The sequence below is a fragment of the Phyllobates terribilis genome, unplaced genomic scaffold (assembly GCF_046119375.1).
Source record: "Phyllobates terribilis strain yellow unplaced genomic scaffold, ASM4611937v1 Scaffold_1__5_contigs__length_1240528914, whole genome shotgun sequence".
NCBI lineage: Eukaryota > Metazoa > Chordata > Amphibia > Anura > Dendrobatidae > Phyllobates > Phyllobates terribilis.
In genome coordinates this window covers 73,855,678-73,875,572 of record NW_027362761.1, presented here as the reverse complement: position 1 = coordinate 73,875,572, position 19,895 = coordinate 73,855,678, and the positions used below count along the sequence as shown (strand labels likewise).

General features: G+C 41.3%; 1 protein-coding gene across 2 annotated transcripts in view; it reads left to right on the top strand.

The window, feature by feature from the left end:
* LOC141208644 (stimulated by retinoic acid gene 6 protein-like) overlaps window positions 1–19,895 on the top strand; it is a 198,403-nt gene that overhangs the window by 80,553 nt on the left and 97,955 nt on the right. For both annotated transcript variants that reach the window (XM_073664586.1, XM_073664577.1), the window contains 6 exons: window positions 45–175; window positions 6,404–6,524; window positions 7,056–7,101; window positions 14,078–14,206; window positions 14,370–14,437; window positions 15,596–15,704. In XM_073664586.1, coding sequence (XP_073520687.1) covers window positions 45–175; window positions 6,404–6,524; window positions 7,056–7,101; window positions 14,078–14,206; window positions 14,370–14,437; window positions 15,596–15,704 — 604 coding nt within the window. The remainder of the gene's footprint in view (window positions 1–44; window positions 176–6,403; window positions 6,525–7,055; window positions 7,102–14,077; window positions 14,207–14,369; window positions 14,438–15,595; window positions 15,705–19,895) is intronic.

Here is a 19,895-nt window from a genome sequence, read left to right as displayed (position 1 = left end):
GTTATGAAACATTGATCCCTAAACTATGGTCTTTCTATCGACAGCCCTTTAGATCTCATAGGAACTTTTAAAAACAGATGGACATTCGGCTTTGCATTTGGAGCAATAGCTAATAAAGTTATGTTACTTTTTTCTGAAGAATATTTGCCAGCTGGAGTTCCATCATGGGCTAGAGGTAAATGTATACAAACTTTCAATGTGTTTCAGGCTTAAAATAACCCCATTATTGTTCTATAAAGCCATGTTATTTATAGTCTAAGCTGGTCAATTAATATAGTGGAATATATAATTTCCTTGCCAATAGCCAAAGTGGAAAGGTAGTGAGCTTTTGGAAGGCTGGGCTGTGATTGGGAGCAGGAGGAGTGGATGGATCAAAGACACTCCTGTAATTGGTCATATTTCTGATGATGACTTGATTCTGCTGAATTAAATCAATCAGCAAACAGAATTAGAATAAACACAAGTTTACTGCTTAGGTCAGGGCCCCACTATCAGTATTTGGCCAGTATTCAGTCAGTGATTTTTCTCAGGAGTGAGAGCCAAAACCAGGAGTGGGTGATAAATGCAGAATTGGTGACTTGTTTCTATTCTACCTTTTCTCTGATTGTTCCTCACCTGGTTTTGGCTCCCACTCCTGAGAAAAAATGCTGACCGAATACTGACCAAATACTGATAGTGGGGCCGTGGCCTTAGATGGTTTCTAGTGGCTAGATCAATCAATTCCTTGAAAAAAAACTTTCTTTTTAAACACCATAGTATAGGTGTAGTTTGCAGCTTGATTTCTACACTCTCTAGTACCACTGATGGCAACAGGCTGACAAGAAAATCCATGAGAAATTGCTGTATTTTCCCAGGAGTCCAGCAATTTCCCATTGTCATTTTAGACAGCCTTCATTACCTCCATGCATGCACACAAATGGTTGCAGGGACAGTTGCTGTACAGAGAAGTTTAGGGCCTAATAACTGACATACATGCTTTGCACCACATTTCTTTTTTAGTCTGTTTTTATTTTTTAACTTGCTTGAAAAGTGGTATAGGCTAAATATAAAAGTGACATTGCCTGAAATGCATCATTGTGTGGCAAAATAAAACCACTAATTCCACAAAGGAAAGCACTACACCTGCACATTCACGCAAGATGTGAGAAAGACTTAGTGCAACAGAGGGAAGAGGGAAAGGGAGCCCATACACTAGGGAAAGGGGGGAGTGGAGACCTCCTAGTCTGGTCTAGTGTCACCCTGTTTCAACTACCGTCCCTATATTGGCTCTTCACCAATCGCCGCACGCTTGCCTCACCATGACTTTCCCTGGCGTATGGCTAAGGCTAAGGAAGGAAGGAAGGAGATGAGCACTAGTTGATCGCCACTAAACTCTATAGACAACAAGGGTAGACAAACAGGGGGGATTGCTTAGCTTTAGACGACTCCAGACAAATGCGCACACGGCCTCAAGCTCCAGAGAGGATGAAGTGCTGCTCTAGCTAAAGCCTCACAAGTAGTAATGAATATCACCGGCACCTCCCTCTCAGACACACCAGGTATTTATACACCCAGACCAGGGAGCTAATTAGCCAGAGGGAGGTAACCGCTGGGTTCTAGAGACAGACAGCCTCTAAGAAGATGTCTGTAATGCCAAACGTAGAGATCTCCTGCAACCAACTGCAGGGCGACTGTCTGTCATCTGTGGCACACCCATGACAGTACCCCCACATCTACTAGTGGCCTCCGGACACTCAGGACCAGGTTTCTCAGGAAAATAGGTGTGAAATGAGTGAACCAATCTGGGATCGTTCACCTCTGACGCTGAAACCCACATCCTCTCCTCTGGACCATAGCCTTTCCAGTATTGTAGAGAACGACGTTGGAGACGAGAATCTACAATCCACGAAATCTGGAACTCCAGATTACCATCAACCATTAGTGGGGGCGGTGATAGAGGCGAGGGCTCAAGAGGTTCCACATATTTTTTAAGTAAGGACCTATGGAACACGTTGTGGACCTTAAGGGCCTGAGGAAGTTCAAGACGAAACGCTGCTGGGTTAATGACGGCGGTTATTTTATAGGGACCAATAAACCTAGGTCCCAGCTTCCAAGAAGGAACTTTCCATCTTATATTCCTGGTAGACAATCACACAAAGTCATTCACATTCAGGTCCGGACCTGGCCAGCGTTTTCTGTCAGCCAAATGTTTATACCTGTCTCCCATGTTCTGTAAATTACTCAGCACACCCTGCCATACCGATGAGAGCGACAAAGCAAACCGTTCCTCCTCAGGAACTCCTGAAGCTCCTCCCCCACTAAAAGGCACCAAACTGAGGGTGATAACCGTATGCCCCGAAGAACGGTGACCTGCCAGTGGATTCTTGATGATGATTATTAATGGCAAATTCTGTCAGCGGTAGGTAGGATGCCAAATTCTGATTGACACGCTCGGTCTGTCCATTCGACTGAGGGTGGAAGGCAGAGGAAAAGGACAGCTGCACCCCCAGTCAAGAACAGAATGCCTTCCAGAACTTGTAAACCCACTGGGTCCCCCGATCTGACACCACACCACATCGGAGGGAACCCCGTGAAGCTTCACAATCTCATTTATGAACATCTGAGCAAGTTTCTTGGCATTTAGAATTTCAGGCAATGCGACAAAATGAACCATTTTACTGAACCTATCTACTACCACCAAAACCACTGTTTTACCTGCAGAAACCAGTAGGTCAGTAATAAAATCCATGGACAAGTGAGTCCATGGCCTACTAGGGATAGATAGCGGAAGAAGAGTACCAGACGGACGGGTATATGAAACCTTAGAACGCGCGCAAATACTACAAGCAGCTACGTGTTCAATTACATCCCAATGCAATCCCTGCCAGCAAAAAGGAAAAGAGAGGAGGTCCGTGGTTGCCTTACCACCTGGATGCCCAGCAAGCACAGAGTTATGATGTTCCTTAATTACTTTGCGGTGCAGATTAGATGGTACAAATAACTTTCCTGAAGGGCAGGAGACAGGGGCATCCCCCTGTGTCTCCAACACCTCACCTCCAGTTCAGGATAAAGTGCCAAAATGACTGCCCCTTTCTGTAATATTGGGGCAGGGTTCTCATGATCACCACCACCAGGGAAGCTCCAGGACAAAGCATCAGCCTTGACATTTTTGACCCCTGGAGGACCCCTGGGGTGCGCCGGGTGCTGAAGCCGGCCCTGCCTGAGACAACACAGCCCCAATCAGGACATCCGACGCATCAATCTCCACAATAAAGGGTTGAGAAAAATCGGGTTGACTGAGTATAGGGGCAGTGGCAAAATGATTCTTTAAAGAAGAAAAAGCCTGGAGGGAAGCATCCAACCATTTGGAAAAATCAGACTCCTTCTTAGTCATGTCAGTAAGAGGTTTCACTATAACAGAGTAATTTTGGATGAATTTCCGGTAAATATTAGTTAAGCCCAGAAAACGTTGTAGAGCCTTCAGGTTCTCAGAACGTTCCCAGTCAAGGACTGCGCGGATCTTCTCTGGATCCATCCGAAAACCTGAAGATTACAACAAGTACCCCAAAAACTGCACCGAACAGCAAAAACATATTTTTCTAGTTTCGCATAAAGTTTGTTATCCCTTAATATCTGGAGCACCTGCTTAACAAGCCTCCAATGAGTCTCAAAATCAGGTGAGTAAACCAAAATATCATCCTGATAGACCACTACAAACCTCCGCACCAAATTATGGAAAATAACATTTATGAAATGCTGGAATACCGCAGGTGCATTGGTCAATCCAAAAGTCATAACCAGACTCTCGAAATGTCCTTCCGGGGTATTGAACACTGTTTTCCATTCGTCCCGTTCTCTGATTCTAACCAGGTTGTAGGCTCCCCTTAAATCCAACTTGGAGAATACCTTAGCTCCCACAACCTGGCTGAACAAATCAGGAATCAGAGGAACAGGGTATGGATCACGGATGGTAATTTGATTTAATTCCCGGAAATCTACACAGGGACGTAGACCGCCATTTTTTTTTCTTCACAAAGAAGAACCCTGCCGTCACGGGCAAAGATGAGGGTCTAATATGTCCCTTCTCGACTTTCCGCAATGAAATCCTTCATGGCTTGTCTCTCAGGACCAGAAAGATTATACAGTCTGGACTTCGGTAGTTTAGCTCCGGGGATCAGGTTAATAGGACAGTCATAAGCACGATGATCAGGTAAATCCTGACATCCCCTCTCAGAAAAAGCTTCCTCAAAACCAGACAGAAAAGTAGGTAATATTTCCGTAGAGACAGTAGCAAGGGAAATATCTAAACAGTTCTCATGGCAGTAATGTCTCCATTCAATAATCTCTCCGGCTGGCCCATCTACCAGTGGATTATGTTTAACAAGCCAAGGGATACCCAAGACAATCGGTGTGGGAAGATTGTCCAGGACATAGCAAGGGATTATTTCACAATGAACTGACCCCACCCTCAGTTTTACATTAAGTACAATCCGAGTAAATGCTTTCTGTGCAAGTGGAGCTGAGTCAATGGCGAAAATGGAAATAGGTTTATCTAAAGTACAGCAAACAAGACCATGAGTTTTCACAAACTCAGCATCCACCATGCTGACTCCGGATCCACTGTCATCAAACACAGAAATTTTCTTGGTTTTGCTCTCTAGCAGTTTGGCCACAAATGCACCCCTTGTTTATCCAACTCCAGACTACCAAGAGTTAAAAGAGTCTCCTTTTGTTTAGGAATTGAAGGACAGGTCTCAACAAAATGTCCCTTTTTCCCACAAAAAAACACATACGCCTTTTTTCTTGTGAATCTCCGGGGAGATGTATGATGCAGAGACACCCCCTAACTGCATGGGTTCCTCCACCTCCCCTAGTACTAGTTCACCCCCATACTGATCCACTAGCAGAGGTACACAAGACCTACAAGAAGGCACCGGAGAAAATGGTCTCACCCGTCTATCCCAAAGGCGTCTATCAAGACATATGGCCAAAGACATGGCAGCCTCCAAGGACTGAGAGATTTCATATACTGCCAAGGCATCTTTCAACCTCACAGTAAGTCCCTCACAAAATTGACTTTTAAGGGCTGTGTCATTCCATTTGGAATCCGTTGCCCATCTACGGAATTCCGAACTGTACGTTTCCACTGACCAATTCCCCTGCTGAAGGCGAGGTGGTCTAGACACAGCTAAGGTAACTCGGACAGGGTCATCATAGATGAATGCCAGAGCCCTGAAAAACCCCTCCACAGACTGGAGACAAACCAAGTCCTGCGGTAATGAAAACGCCCATGACTGAGAATCTCCCTGCAATAGAGAGATCACAATACCAACCCCTTGCTCCTCATTACCGGAGTTTGAAATACAATTTGCATGCCTCCTTAAACACAAAAAACTTGTCCCTACCTCTTGAAAACCTGTCCGAGAGGGCAACCTTGGGTTCAGGCTGGACAGGCCTACCTGCAGAGACCCCCACATTGGAAAACTGTAACCGCTGATGCTGCTGCTGAACCTGAAAGCGGAGGTTATTCACCTACAGAGACAGACGGTGGAACTGCTCTGCGAGCTCTGCAACTGAACCCATACCAAGGAAGAAAGGGAGAAAGGGAAAAAAAAAGGTCCACGCCCAAAAACACACAGAGAAAAAAAAACAAAATGTCAGGTTTTTTTTCTTTTCAAAACGTGCTCGGCCAGCAATAATGTCATGCAAGATGTCGGAAAGACTTAGTGCAACACAGAGGGAAGAGGTAAAGGGAGCCCAGTCACTAAGGAAAGTGGGGAGCGGAGAACTTCTAGCCTGGTCTAGTGTCATCCTGTTTCCACTACCGTCCCTATATTGGCTCTTCACCAATCGCCGCACGCGTGCCTCGCCCTGACTTTCCCTGGCGTATGGCTAAGGCTAGGGAAGGAAGGGGATGAGCACTAGTCCATCGCCACTAAACTCTATAGACAACAAGGGTAGACAAACAGGGGGGAATTGCATAGCTTTAGACGACTCCAGACAAATGCGCCTCAAGCTCGAGAGAGGATGAAGTACTGTTCTTGCTAAAGCCTCACAAGTAGTAATGAATATCGCCAGGCACCTCCCTCTCAGACACACCAGGTATTTATACACCCATACCAGGGAGCTAAATAGCCAGAGGGATGTAGCCGCTGGGTTCTAGAGACAGCCTCTAAGAAGATGTCTGTAATGCCAAACGTAGAGATCTCCTGCAACCAACTGCAGGGCGACTGTCTGTCACCTTTGACACACCCGTGTCAGCACAGTTTTGTATTTTTCTTTTAATTTCATGGCGTTTATATGTTATGCATTTTATGAAACTACAGAATAGAAATCAAAATTAATTTACTGTAGAATGGAGAAGTGTACTACAAAGATTCTTGGACTTTACTTTTTAGAACTTTTGTTTTTTATCCTTTTCTAGCACTTGGACTTTTAGTAGGAGCGATTGAAGTTGGCCTGTCCTATTATCCGATGTTTGCCTGTCTCACTACTGATAGGAAACTAATAGGATCTATAACAGGTTTTCTATACACGCTGACTTGGTGAGTGGGTAGTGAGTATTCATTATAAGCAGATATTGTACATATTAAGGCCAGGGCTACAAAGCAACTTTGACCATGACACCTGTTGTGCGACCAAAGTTTGGTAGATATCATTGCTACATTGCAGTGCTATACAAGAATGGGGTCACACCGCAACCCTGAGGGTACTACGATCACATGCAAGTCACAAAAAATATCCGAATCAGTTGGACTTCTTGCGATTTGCTTGTTGCAGTCCTAGTAGCACATTCACTTGTATAGCAGTACTCTGTAGCATCAATATCTGGCGAAGTTTTGTCGCATGACAGGTGTAAAGGCCAAAGCCCCCTTGAAGTCCTAGCCTACAACAGGAATAAAACTTCCGGTTTAGACACTTGTTGTATATTATTTAATTATCTTCTTTATTGTGACAAAAGCAAACCTCACTTATAAGCAGAGATTCTCAGTATAAAACAATCAGTCTAAAATAAGACTCACTATATAATTATGGATTATTGATTTCTGTACTGATTTTATATATTTTTTTTTTAGGTTTATAGTTACAATGATTGACATTATTTCGTGCCCGCATGGAAATGTAAGTCTTAATAAACTATTACCAATTCTGTCTCTCAGTATAATCACTTCATTGTAGATGTAAAGTAAGAAAAAATAATATAAATGTATTATGATCACTAGAATGAAAACTCCCTCACATCTCACATCATGTAATATTACTGATGCCCAAAGTTACTCCAACCCTAAAATAAGAGTTTTAGACCTAGTCCAAATTTTGCAGCATCACCTTGATATATCTGCCCCTATGCGATTACACGTGTTATTTTATCCTGAATGATCCAACATGTATGTGTCACGACTCTGTTGTCCGGTATCCCAGTACCAGGGGCTCCTTCCCTGTCCCTGTTCCCCGGATTACTTCTGAAGGTGAAGAAGCCGGGGCCACGTACCTTGTCTGAGCTCTTCAATCCGCCCTCAGTCTGTTCTCTTCCACCACCCAGGAAAGAGGGGAGTAGTAGTGTATCACAATACACCAACCAAACTAACAAGGTAATACAAAATGGATAAAGGAAAATACCAATCATACAAATATATGCACACAAATAACAGAGGATAACACCGGGGAATTGAGGATGGGGAAAAACCAAAGTAGGAGATGGAGAGGATTAACACACAACCAAAACCATGCAACAGTCTTAGCTAAATCCACCAAATGCCTACTCAAACAACAACAAACCACCAAACTCCTAACTATGCAGTAATGACTGCTTGCCAGAGCCCAGAATATATAGGTGAGGGGAGTGGCTAACACTGAACAGCTCCCAGAGTTAAGGCAGAAAAGCTTCCAGGAGCTAATAGCTAAACAGATTAACCCCTGCACTGCTAAAAGAAATCTGCACTGTTTAATATGAAGGTGAAAGGCTTCTAATGAGTGCAGGAGTAGAAGGAATCAGTCTTCTGGATCCTCTCCGTTGTGGTAAACCTGTGACAGTATGAGAACAGTACAAAATTCCATGCATTTTCTATACGTACTAACAAATAAACAAAAGTTAAAATAATAGATAATGGAACCTGTTTAGCACAAATGATATGTCCATAGAACATAATACCAAATGACTTGGGTATCATCAATATCTTGTATTTTTACAATGGCAATCTTTTTTAATCCTTCACGAATCTCATTTTGTGCAGTCTAACAAGGTGTACAGACTTGGTTTTTAGGGCTATTTTGTGAATATACAGATGGGTGGTAAATTATTGTAATTCCGGCAAGTAAGGTGTAGCCTACATTCAGATGGCTGTAACGTGGCTCTACACAGGAGCATAAACCCCCAATCACATGTCCATATTTTTTTTTCTCGTACATGAAAAGACAGATCTATTTTCATCAGTGTGCTGGATCAGATTTTCATCAGTGTTTGATCAGTGTTAAAGGGAATCCGTCAGTAGGACCAACCCTGCTAAGCCATCTATGTTGGCATGTACATAGGTCATAGGAAGCTGAATAAAATGATAACTTGATGTATCTTTGATTATTCTCCATCACTATAGCAATGGGGCCTTAGACCCAGTTGGTCTGGTTGTGCAAAAACTTGACTGTATTATGGGAGGTTTCTACAATTTTTCAAAGGTTGTCAATATTAAGGGAATGTTATCAAATTAACAAATAACCAACATAAACCACTCAAATCTGCTGCAGCTAAAGTCCCCCCCTCTGGTACTGACTGCTAGTTCCATCAAATGAGATCACCACTGCAGTCAAATATTGAGTACACAGCATTTTAGTTTGCATGAACAGTGTGTGACCGTCGAGCGAATCAGTGTCGCTGGAGAGGGTGAGTAATGTTTTTTTTATTTTAGAAGACTCCCTACTCCTGGCCAACTTTTGAGAAATCCCAGAAAACCTCTTTAAATCATCTGCATTTAATTAATTCAAATAGGTTTAAGTAGTAAGGCAGATCCTTCTCCATTCTCCCTTAAAGGGATACTGTCACCCCATTATTGATTACTGAGAAATCAGAGTTTCAATTGATATGCAAAAGAGGCTGAAGAACTATTTATAGATCTGAAGCCTCTACCACTCCAGCTCTATTCTTAGCCCAGCACTACCTCCTCTGGCTTGACTGTCGACTCCTTTGCCTGAAGTCACACCTAGAGGCAGTCAGTCTGCCTTGTAAATGTTTACCAATTGGTGGTCGTTTAGTGCCGCCGATCAGCCGGTTTAAATGGACCGTTTCTGTCTATCTTTTCCTTTATATGTGATTTATTTACATTTTCCAGAGGTCACCTAGACCGAGGCACAATACATACTGTATTTATATATTCCTAGTTGAAATCTGAGGCTATAGAAGACACATTTAAAGTTAGAGACATGACATGCAACTTCTGCACCCCAATGCAAAATTTATAACAGGATCCCATTCTACCATGTGCCATTTATAATTCCTATATGTTAGAGGGGCACCTTTGGGCACAGAGACCTGGATGACATTACTAACTCTATGACCTCTATAACTATACTCCTGCCATGAAGTGCAGAAATTCACTTAATATATTTTAGATTCGAAATCAGTAAGTGAATACAGTAGAAGAACATCAACCATAAGAACAGAAAAAACTGACCGGCACTTCCACAGGTTTTTCTGTTTATATATACAGTATATAGTCATTGACTGAGCCTCTAGGCCACAGGCGGTTTTAATTGCAGCAGGATCTTGCTTTCTCATATACAGGCAGACTTTTTTCCCTTAGAGAACAGTTCACATTGGCAGGGTCCTGTTATAACGAGAAACGCCTTAACATGGCTACCAGGTACACATGAATTGGCCAATTTATGCTCTAAGATTTCTCATTTATTTCTATTTTCTAGAGCAGTAATGCTATTCAAATGTCACATATTTCGTGTTCACATACTTAGCATTGCAGAGTGCTACTTCGTTTGTTAGTTATCAACCATAAGAAATTAGAAGTAAAAAAATCAATAAATGTGAATTAAATAGTATATTTATGATATGGATGTTTGGTGGAAGTAAAATATGCACATACATTCACATAGGTAGTTCACTATTATAATTGCATGAATATAATCATTGTACATTGCTTTACCTTGCATTTATTAACCCCTTTACCCCCGAGGGTGGTTTGCACGTTAATGATCAGGCCAATTTTTGCAATTCTGACCACTGTCACTTTATGAGGTAATTACTCTGGAACGCTTCAACAGATCCCCCTGATTCTGAGAATTGTTTTTCGTGACATACTATACTTCATGATAGTGATAACATTTCTTCGATATCACTTGCGTTACTTTGTGAAAAAATCGGAAATTTGGTGAAAATTTTGAAAATCTTGCAATTTTCAAACTTTTAATTTTCATGCCCTTAAATCAGAGAGATATGTCACACAAAATAGTTAATAAATAACATTTCCCACATGTCTACTTTACATCAGCATAATTTTAGAACCAAATTTTTTGTTTATTAGAAAGTTATAAGGGTTAAAAGTTGACCAGCGATTTCTCATTTTTCTAACAAAATTTACAAAATCATTTTTTAGGGACCACATCATATTTGAAGTGACTTTGAGGGGCCTTTATGACAGAAAATACCCAAAAGTGACACCATTCTAAAAACTGCACCCCTCAAGGTGCTTAAAACCACATTCAAGAAGTTTATTAACCCTTCAAGTGCTTCACGGGAATTTTTGAAATGTGGAAGAAAACAATGAATATTTAACTTTTTTTCACAAAAATGTTAATTTAGACCCAAATTTCTATATTTTTGCAAGGGCAACAGGAAAAAATAGACCACGAAATTTGTTGTTAAATTTTTCCTGAGCACGCCAATACCTCATATGTGGGGGAAAACCACTGTTTGGGTGCACGGCAGGGCTCAGAAGGGAAGGTGCGCCATTTCACTTTTTGAATGTAAAATTTGCTTGAATAATTAGCGGACGCCATGTCGCGTTTGGGGAGCCCCTGATGTGCCTAAACAGTGGAAACCCCCCACAAGTGACACCATTTTGGAAACTAGACCCCTCAGGGAACTTATCTAGATGTGTGGTGAGCAGCTTGATCCCCCAGGTGCTTCACAGAAGTTTATAACATTGAGCTGTAAAAATAAATTTTTCACATTTTTCCCACAAAAATGTTTTTCAGCCCCCAATTTTGCATTTTCATAAGGGTAACAGGAGAAAGTGCACCATACCATTTGTTGTGCTATTTCTCCTGAGTAAGCCGATAACCCATATGTGGGGGAAAACCACTGTTTGGGCACACGGCAGGGTTAGGAAAGGAAGGAGCGCCATTTGACTTTTTGAAGGTAAAATTTGCTTGAATAATTGAATAAACGCCATGTCGCGTTTGGAGAGCCCCTGATGCGCCTAAACAGTGGAAACCGCCCACAACTGATCCCATTTTGGAAACTAGACCCCTTAAAGATTTTATCAAAGGGTATAATGAACATTTTGAACCCAGAGGTACGACACAGAATTTGATAACATTAGGTTATCATATTGAATAAGTTGTCATTAGTCCGTTTTTGCTTAGCTTTTTTTTTTTACCGTGTTCACTAAAGGGGTTAACTAGTGAGACAGTTTTATAGGTCAGGTCGTTCCGGACACGGCAATACCAAATATGTGTACTGTTATTTTTTTGTTGTTGTTTTTTTTTTATAATAATATTTATGGGTACAGTATACAGTATATATACAGTGCTGGCCAAACGTATTGGCACCCCTGCAATTCTGTCAGATAATACTCAGTTTCTTCCTGAAAATGATTGCAATCACAAATTCTTTGGTATTATTCTCTTCATTTAATTTGCTTGCAAGGAAAAAACACAAAAGAGAGTGAAGCAAAAATCAAATCATTGATCATTTCACACAAGACTCCAAAAAAGGGCCAGACAAAAGTATTGGCACCCTCAGCCCAATACTTGGTTGCACAACCTTTATCCAAAATAACTGCGAACAACCGCTTCCAGTAACCATCAATGAGTTTCTTACAATGCTCTGCTGGAATTGTAGACCATTCTTCTTTGGCAAACTGCTCCAGGTCCCTGATATTTGAAGGGTGCCTTCTCCAAACTGCCATTTTGAGATCTCTCCACAGGTGTTCTATGGGATTTAGGTCTGGACTCATTGCTGGCCACCTTAGAAGTCTCCAGTGCTTTCTCTAAAACCATTTTATAGTGCTTTTGGAAGTGTGTTTTGGGTCATTGTCCTGCTGGAAGACCCATGACCTCTGAGGGAGACCCAGCTTTCTCACACTGGGCCCTACATTATGCTGCAAAATTTGTTGGTAGTCTTCAGACTTCATAATGCCATGCACACGGTCAAGCAGTCCAGTGCCAGAGGCAGCAAAGCAACCCCAAAACATATGGGAACCTCCGCCATGTTTGACTGTAGGGACCGTGTTCTTTTCTTTGAATGACTCTTTTTTTTTTCCTGTACACTCTATGTTGATGCTTTTTGCCAAAAAGCTCTACTTTTGTCTCATCTGACCAGAGAACATTCTTCCAAAACGTTTTAGGCTTTCTCAGGTAAGTTTTGGCAAACTCCAGCCTGGCTTTTTTATGTCTCGGGGTAAGAAGTGGGGTCTTCCTGGGTATCCTACCATACAGTCCCTTTTCATTCAGACGTCGATGGATAGTACGGGTTGACACTGTTGTACCCTCGGACTGCAGGGCAGCTTGAACTTGTTTGGATGTTAGTCGAGGTTCTTTATCCACCATCCGCACAATCTTGCGTTGAAATCTCTTGTCAATTTTTCTTTTCCGTCCACATCTAGGGAGGTTAGCCACAGTGCCATGGGCTTTAAACTTCTTGATGACACTGTGCACGGAAGACACAGGAACATTCAGGTCTTTGGAGATGGACTTGTAGCCTTGAGATTGCTCATGCTTCCTCACAATTTGGTTTCTCAAGTCCTCAGACAGTTCTTTGGTCTTCTTTCTTTTCTCCATGCTCAATGTGGTACGCACAAGGACACAGGACAGAGGTTGAGTCAACTTTAATCCATGTTAACTGGCTGCAAGTGTGATTTAGTTATTGCCAACACCTGCTAGGTGCCACAGGTAAGTTACAGGTGCTGTTAATTACACGAATTAGAGAAGCATCACGTGATTTTTCAAAGGGTGCCAATACTTTTGTCCACCCCCTTTTTTAGGTTTGGTGTGGAATTATATCCAATTTGGCTTTAGGACAATTCTTTTTGTGTTTTTTTCATTGAAGACAAATTAAATGAAGAGAATAATACCAAAGAATTTGTGATTGCAATCATTTTCAGGAAGAAACTGAGTATTATCTGACAGAATTGCAGGGGTGCCAATACTTTTGGCCAGCACTGTATATTTTTTTAATATTTTTTAAAACATTTTTTTTTCACTTTCTGACACTTTTTTCACTTTTATACTTTGCCCCACTATGGGACTTTCATTTTTTGCAGGCTGATCGCTTGCATAGCATAGCATAGAGAAGCAGCAGCATCCCTGAGCTATGCAAGCTGTCAGCTCTGCACTGGCACAAGTTAGATAGATCGTGCACTGCGCACAATCTATCTAACTTCCTGATGCCTGGTGACCCAGATGTCACCATGGCAACGATCGGGACCCCGTGTACACAGCGCGAGGTCTCCGATACAAGGTAAGAGGGGCGCTCTTACCTCTGCATGCCCTGGAAATGCTGCTATTGACTTTAATTGCAGCATCTCGGGGGTTAATGTGCCGGGAGCGGTGCGGGATGGCTCCTGGCACACAGTACCGGCTGTGCGGGCGCGATCACCAAGGCATAATAATATGTACCTGGTCAATAAGGCCCAGGGCACAGATACGTATTATTACGCCCTACGTCAGAATGGGGTTAATATTGCTTGAACTCTATTTTTGCAGTCCCAGCTAGGTTAACATATAATAGAATATTTGTTGCCCATGCCTAAATTCATTTTTGATAAAAAAGTATATCTATTAATTGTATACATGTTTGTGCTATATACTATGCATAAGTATGACAATAGCTATGAGAAATCTTTTATTTATATGAAATTTATTTGTTTTACAGACCCTTGGCAATTTTGAAAAAGTTATTTTTGAATGGCCATCAGTGTTTTGTTTAGTCTTCCTGATGGGGCGTTTTGTACATATATTTATCAAATATATCAGAATATACATGGGAGCTGACATTCGAAATGTAAGTACAGTGCTGACTCTCTATAGCCAATTCTACCAATGAAGCCGAAAGAATGATTAATTAATTAATTTTGTAAATTCCTTTTGATAATTGTGAAAGTTATATTTTTTAATCAGCTTTCTCGTATACAAAATATATTTTATAATTTGGTTCTTCTTATTAGGATGAAAAATGTTTCTTACCAATCCATCAGGCTGGACATGTCAAGAGACTCTTCCAAAAACCTATACTGTAAGTTTCATTCATTATATGTTACATTATCTATTATTATGGATAATTATTATTATCAGTATTACTTAAAATACAATACTAAACAAATATGTAATTACATTGTATAAAAAATATTCGTGAACATTATATTTTCCCTATGAATAAATAGACACATAGGCAATATCTGCCGTTTTGTCAAAGTGAATGTCCCTATAGAGCAGGGATGTTAAACTGAAATACAGAGAAATACAGAGGGGGCCAAAATAAAAACACTTGGACAAAGTCGCGGGCCAACCTTAACATATACTAAAAAAATGTCTCATCAAATATAACTTTGAACCTTTTCATATGGAAACAAACACGAACAAAGTACATTTTAATTAATAAATTTTAGAATAAAATAAACACATAATCACAAATGGGGCATACTGGAATAATATAATATGTTATGTAAGAACAGTAAAAAGCTTATGGCACAATGGCCTAATTTAAATTTGTAATAACAAAGGATAAAAAAACTTGAATAATAATAATAATACAGATAATAAAGTATGATGCCAACAAAAGTTCCCCCCTAAACACAATATGATACCCCTACAGTGAATTCCTCCACAATTCCCTCCACATGCACGGTATGATGACCCTACTGTACCACCACAGCAAAGTATGGTGGCCTCAACACAGTATGATCCCCAACTGTTATCCCCACATAGTCCTCTATACAGAAGAATGGGCCCCACATAGTCCTCCATACAGAATAATGGGCCTCATATAGTCCTCCATACAGAATATTGGGCCCGACATTGTTCTTCATACAGTATAATGGCCAAGATAGTCTATCATACAGTATAATGGGGGAGCGGTGGGGGTATTGAGGGCCAAACTTGGCCCATGGGCCAGAGTTTGACATGTGTGCGATAGAGTCTGCCACTTTCAGCACTGATTTGAGTGTGAAGGGGCACACCATAATACAAGAGGAATGAAATTGGAGTTCTATGTGATGCTTCAGTATTGTTGCTTCATAGGAAATGCAGGAACTAAAAGCTCATGCCAGGAGAGCTCATTCTCGAGCCTCAATCGAAATATAAACTGTAAAGAAATGTATATAAAAAGGTTTTGATATACAATTATAATCTACTTAACCCAATGATTTTATTTTAAGTGATATCTTTATTTCAGAAAACAGAAAAGCTGGTTTGAAGAGAATATATATACATGGGACCCATGTTTTAAATTTCCCAGCAGGATGATTGGTACTACTGTCCTGTCACTATTTTGTCTGTATATTGTAAGTAACAGAAACATGTTAATTTTAGCTGCTTATGTACCTAGAGTTATGCTTCACCTGTAGGGCGATATACAGAGATGAGAGAGGAGACATAAGGCAGTGCAGAACTGTGGAAAGCTGTGGATGGGAGCAATGAGTTTATATTGGACCCTGTAGCAAATGGGTAACCAGTGTAATGACTGGCACAAGATGGAGGTGTCGGTGAAGCGGCTGGACAGAAATACAACCCTGGCTCCCGCATTCAGGACGGATTGGAGAGGAAAAAGTTTGGTAAGAGGGAGACTGATCAGAAGAGAGTTGCAGTAGTCCAAGCGAGAATGAATAAGAGTGACAGTAAGAGTTTAAGCAATTTCAAAGGTGAGAAAAGGTTGAATTCTGGAGATGTTCTTAAGACACAGGTGTCAAGAGTAAGTGAGGATTGTTTGGCCAGATGAAGGGCAGAGTTATAGGTTTTGAGCATGAACTTATGGTGGATGAAATCCTCTGCTAAAAGAGATTTTCTCCACGAACGCTCATCACACTTTGAGCAACGTGTTTTCAGCATGTGCCAGGGCTGCCATTGTCTGTGTTGGGTCTTTTTGCGTGTAGAAGGTGCTGCTTCATCAAGGGCACTCTGTAGTGTATTATTGTAGTGTGACAATGCTAAGTCTGGACAGGAGAGGGAGGAGATGGGGGCTAAAGATGTATGTAGATTGTCCATAAGCTGCTGGGTATTAATGGTACGTGTATTCCTATAAGTGTGGTAAGTGGGGGTGTCCCAGTTGAGGAGACAGTTCTTGACAGAGAAGGAAAGAAGGTTGTGGTCCGAGAACAGGAGAGGGGAGTTAGTAAAGTCATGCAATGAGCAGAGATGGGGGAACACCAAGTCCAGAGTATTCCCATTTTCATGCGTTGGAGAGTTAGTAAACTGTGAGAGGCCGAATGAGAAGGTTAGAGAAAGTAGATGAGAGGCATATTGGGATAAGGGATCATCAATGGAGATATTAAACTCTCCCATGATGAGGGTGGGGATGTCACAGGATAGAAAGTGAGGAAGCCAGGTGACAAAGTAATCCAGGAACTGGCGGGAGGAGCCTGGAGGGAAATACAAAACTGCCACTTGCAGTGAGAAGGGTTTTAAGAGTCTGACGGTGTGGACTTCAATGGAAGGAAACATGAGTGAGGGAATCGGGGGATGACCTGGAAAGTACATTGTGATGAAAGGAGCAAGCCAACACCTCCACCTTGTCTGTTCTCAGGCCTGGCGGTATGTGAAAATTTCAGCCCACCAAACGAGAGAGCAGCAGCGGCAGTGGTGTCTAACTACTGGATCCAGGTTTCTGTAAGAGCCAGAAGGTTAATGGAATTAGAGAGGAAAAAATTGTGAATGTAAGTTAGTTTGTTACACACTGACCGTGCGTTCCACAGGGCACAATGAAAAGCAATAGGAGAAGGCATGCACTGAATGTTAATAAGATTGGCAGGGTTTCTATGTACAGCTGGAAGAGAGTTATGTATAGTAGTGGTGGGTGGCCCAGGGTTGGGGGAGATGTCGCCAGTAACTAGTAGAAGGAGAAAAAAGAGAAAGTGCAGGCGGTGCAATGATTTGTATGAACGTTTTGAGTGATGTATGGTGGTAGTGGATGGTTTGGAGTGGGTGAGTAATGTCAATACACTGTGTTCCAAATTATTATGCAAATAATATTTTCTCAGATTTTCCCAAATTACCTATATGAATTGCAGTCATTGTAATTTTCCAGTCAAATAACTATTAGAGTACAATTGAAAGGTTTTTGTACAAACTGCCTATGGTAACAGTATATTTTTTAAAAAATAAAAAACTCAAACTGCACTCAAAATGCATGTTCCAAATTATTATGCACAGCAGAGTTTTCAACCTTTTCATTTTAATAAAGAACAAAAAAATGGTCATTTTTTAAATTATAAGCATTAGCAGGTTATTACAAACTGAAATCAAACAGTTTTCAACTCAAAACTTTATTCTAGGTGATGTTACATTTGCACATAGGACCGCTTGTTCGAAAGGAGCTTCTGAACTCTCTCGTCCATTGAATTTGTCAGGTTTTGGATGGTTTCTGCTTCCAATTGTTTTGCATGAGTACAGAATACCCTCCCAGAGCTGTTGCTTAGATGTGAACTGCCTCCCGCCATCATAGACACTCCTTTTGATGATGCTCCAGAGGTTCTCAATGGGGTTGAGGTCAGGGGAGCATGGGTGCCACACCATAAGTTTGTCCCCTTTTATGCCCATAGCAGCCAGAGATGCAGATGTGTTATGTGCAGCATGAGACGGGGCATTATCATGCATGAAATGATCTTGCTGCGGAATGCACGGTTCTTCTTCTTGAACCATGGAAGGAAGTGCTGTTTGAGAAACTCAACATACATTATGGAGTTCATCTTTACCCCTTCAGGGATCCTAAAAGGGCCGACAATCTCTCTCCCCATGATTCCAGCCCAAAACATTACTCCACCTCCTCCTTGTTAGCGCCGTAGCCGTGTTTGCATGGGGTGTCCATCAACCAGCCATCCTCCACTCCATCCATCTGGACCATCGAGATCATTTCATGCATGATAATGCCCCGTCTCATGCTGCACATAACACATCTGCATCTCTGGCTGCTATGGGCATAAAAGGGGACAAACTTATGGTGTGGCACCCATGCTCCCCTGACCTCAACCCCATTGAGAACCTCTGGAGCATCATCAAAAGGAGTGTCTATGATGGCGGGAGGCAGTTCACATCTAAGCAACAGCTCTGGGAGGGTATTCTGTCCTCATGCAAAACAATTGGAAGCAGAAACCATCCAAAACCTGACAAATTCAATGGACGAGAGAGTTCAGAAGCTCCTTTCGAACAAGCGGTCCTATGTGCAAATGTAACATCACATAGAATAAAGTTTTGAGTTGAAAACTGTTTGATTTCAGTTTGTAATAACCTGCTAATGCTTATAATTTCAAAAATGACCATTTTTTGTTCTTTATTAAAATGAAAAGGTTGAAAACTCTGCTGTGCATAATAATTTGGAACATGCATTTTGAGTGCAGTTTGAGTTTTTTATTTTTTTAAAAATATACTGTTATCATAGGCAGTTTGTACAAAAACCTTTCAATTGTACTCTAATAGTTATTGGACTGGAAAATTACAATGACTGCAATTCATATAGGTAATTTGGGAAAATCTGAGAAAATATTATTTGCATAATAATTTGGAACACAGTGTAGAGCCTCAGAGTTATACGTGGGAGAGGGGAGAAGGGAGGGATTGGTGTGGAGAGAATGCACAGAATGTATTAAAGGGCGGGAGAGTTGTGAGAAAGCAGAAGTTAAAACATAAAAAGCAGAGTGATATGACCAATACAGTGCAGAAAAAAGTATTTAGTCAGCCACCAATTGTGCAAGTTTTCCCACTTAAAAAGATGAGAGAGGCCTGTAATTGACATCATAGGTAGACCTCAACTATGAGAGACAAAATGAGAAAACAAATCCAGAAAATCATATTGTCTGATTTGGAAAGAATTTTTTTTCAAATTTTGGTGGAAAATAAGTATTTGGTCAATTACAAAAGTTCATCTCAATACTTTGTTCTATATCCTTTGTTGGCAATGACAGCGGTCAAACATTTTCTGTAAGTCTTCACAAGGTTGGCACACACTGTTGCTGGTATGTTGGCTCATTCCTCCATGCAGATCTTCTCTAGAGCAGTGATGTTTTGGGGCTGTCGCTGGACAACACGGACTTTCAACTCCCTCCAAAGGTTTTCTATAGTGTTTAGATCTGGAGAATGGAGAACTTTGGGAGCACAATTGGTGGCTGACTAAATACTTTTTTCTCCACTGTACATAATGCAGTACAACTGACCAAGAAGCATGTTTGTGCACCTTGCCTGTATCCTGCCCTGTCCAACTGCTATGTATAACTGAAAGCACTTTAAAATATTGCACTTAAAATATATTGCACACATGACCAGCACGCGTGATCTCCCTAGCCAGAACTGAATATATAGGAAATATCTGCTAGAGTTTAGCACCAATTGCCCACAATGAATAATTAACCAGTTATGACAAGACCAGAGCAGGCATTGCTAGGGAAGATAAACAAACCCATGCTGAACAGAGAGGCCATAAGACATCAGTGAAAGTAGAGACAGATTCCAGCGATGTATCACTTACTGGGCTGCTTGCTGTAGTT